Raw genomic sequence first — 2398 nt, forward strand, 5'->3', positions numbered from 1 at the left:
ATTTACTTATTATTTGGTGTGCTGTCTGCTTTTGTCTGGGAAAAGGTAAGTTCCATGAAGGCGGTGGTTTTGCACCCCAGCACCTAAGATCGAGTCGGGTTTACTGTAGGTGCTAAACACAACTGTGAGTAAGTGAATGAATAAATGAATGAATGGTGGCACCCTATCAGTGTCATTTGGAACTCAGAGAGGCAAATTTCTCCCCATCCTTTTATAAAGCACAGAAAGTAGACAAACATGAATTCTAAACACAGGGCTCCCAAGCAGGACATGCTGACTGGAGTCCCTCGTGGGAGCAGTGCAGAGAGCCTGGCACAAGGTGGCTGAGGACAGCTGTCCAGGTCCATCAATTCCGCCTGCTCCCTGTGAGAAAGAAAGTCCTGGCAGAGTCAGGTGACAGGCTCAGCGCACACATCCTCCTGAGTGTGTGTCGTTACCGCGACTCTTACGTCAGAGACCGCTGCTTTAAAGAGATGGTCAGCTGTCTTAAAAGTGAAAATTTTCTGGTGTAGCCAATATAGAAAACAGTCTGGTGGTTCCTCAAAAAATTAAACATAGAATTCCCATAGGATCCAGCATTCCCACTTCTGGGTATATACGCAAAATAATTGAGAACAGGGTCTTAAGAGATATTAGTATATTCATATTCACAGCAACATTGCCCACAATAGTCAAGAGGTAGAAACAACCCAAGGGTCCATCATCGAATGAATGAATAAACACAACATGGTAAATTATTCAGCCTTAAAAAGCAAGGACATCCTGACACATGCTACAATGTGATGAACCTTGAGGACATTATGCTAAGTGAGATAAGCCAATCACAAAAGGACAAATACTGCATGATTTCACCCACATGAGGTCCCCAGAGGAATCAAATCCATAGAGAATGAAAGTAGGATGGTGGCCGCCAGGGGCTGGGGGAGGTGTCCCTGTTAGTGTTTAACAGGGACAGAGCTTCAGTTTGGGAAGATGAGAAACTCCTGGAGATGGATGGTGGTGATGGTTGCACAGCAATGTGAATGTATTCAATGCCACGGAACTGTACACTGGAAAGTGATTAAAATAGTAAATTTTATGTTACTCATGTCATTTAACCACAATTTTTAAAAGTGTAATATTTTCACAGCTTAGGTAGATGAAAATAAATCTTTAAAAGGAAAAATGTAAGCATTTAGTGGGGATCTGTGCTCTGCTATGAGGGTCACGCTTACTTGTTACTGCTTCCAAATGTGATCATCTTGGCTTCACAGCCTTTATCTCGGGGACACATGTCCCTCCTGGTGATGTGACGGTCACGTCACTGAGATAAAGATGGAGCACAGTTCCCTCCCTTCCTGCACCTCCCGTACCTCCACCTGAGCCCTGACATGGCCTGTGGTCTTGGTCTCAGGATGCTCAGGTGGCCATGGGCCCCTTCCAGCCCTCCTGTCTGCTGCCCACCTGCCGGAATTACTGGACCTACCCAGGCTCCCTCACCACTCCTCCCCTAACGGAGTCAGTCACGTGGATCATCCAGAAGAAGCCCATTGAAGTGGCTCCGAACCAGGTGAGCTGTGCCTGCGGTCTGTGTAGTGGGACTATATTGAAGAAATTCCTTTTGTTTGGCAGTGTTACTAAGATATCGTGAGTGAATATCGTGGAGTTTTAGTCTTTGGTGAGTTCTGGATGTTCCTACAGAAGAAGAATTTTCAATTGAAGTAGAAGCTCGTTGAGATGGAACAGAGCTTCCTGAAATCACAATTCTTCTGACCTTGAGATGTTAGTGTGTGAGAGAGACAGAGGGGGTGGGGGGGAGGTGGCGAGGAGGGGTGGGGAGGAAAACAGAACTGATATGAGGGCAGAAATAGTTATATTTTAGCACTGTCTAACCATTAGTCATTAGGGATACTCACCACATCTGGCTTGGCGTTCAGATGTGGTGAGTATCCCCAATGACTAATGGCTGAACTTGGTCAGTGCTTACTCCTCAGTCTATGTCAGGGTAAAGTTACTTTAAAAGAACAGAAATGCCAGGGGTGGCTCCACAGTGTAGTGGTTAGCACGTCTGCTTTACAGAGCCAGGGACCATACTCGGGTGCACCAGGCCCCGGGTGCATGCCGCGAGCTTGTGGGAGGAGACCCCCTGCTTCAGAGATCCAGTTCTTAAGGGGAAACGTCAACATCCATAGGTCAGGGGTGGAAGTAGGGGGTGGCGGGATTAAAGAAGGGAGAAAGTTAATAAACAAATGAATGAATGAATGAATGAATGAATGAATAAATAAATAAATAAATATTAAAAGAACAGAAATGCCATTATAACTGAGACATTATAATTGGTCCTTGCCCATAATGGGCCCTCTATAGGTATTTGTTAGTGAATAAATTAACCAAGAAATGGATGTCATACATGGATGCT

At 45.2% G+C, this 2398-nt stretch overlaps 1 protein-coding gene across 2 annotated transcripts in view; it reads left to right on the plus strand.

The window, feature by feature from the left end:
* CA5A (carbonic anhydrase 5A) overlaps nucleotides 1-2398 on the plus strand; it is a 41514-nt gene that overhangs the window by 36749 nt on the left and 2367 nt on the right. For both annotated transcript variants that reach the window (XM_023536669.1, XM_023536668.1), the window contains exon 6: nucleotides 1394-1549. In XM_023536669.1, the coding sequence (XP_023392437.1) occupies nucleotides 1394-1549 (156 nt within the window). The remainder of the gene's footprint in view (nucleotides 1-1393; nucleotides 1550-2398) is intronic.

Source organism: Pteropus vampyrus, unplaced genomic scaffold (assembly GCF_000151845.1).
Source record: "Pteropus vampyrus isolate Shadow unplaced genomic scaffold, Pvam_2.0 Scaffold166, whole genome shotgun sequence".
NCBI lineage: Eukaryota > Metazoa > Chordata > Mammalia > Chiroptera > Pteropodidae > Pteropus > Pteropus vampyrus.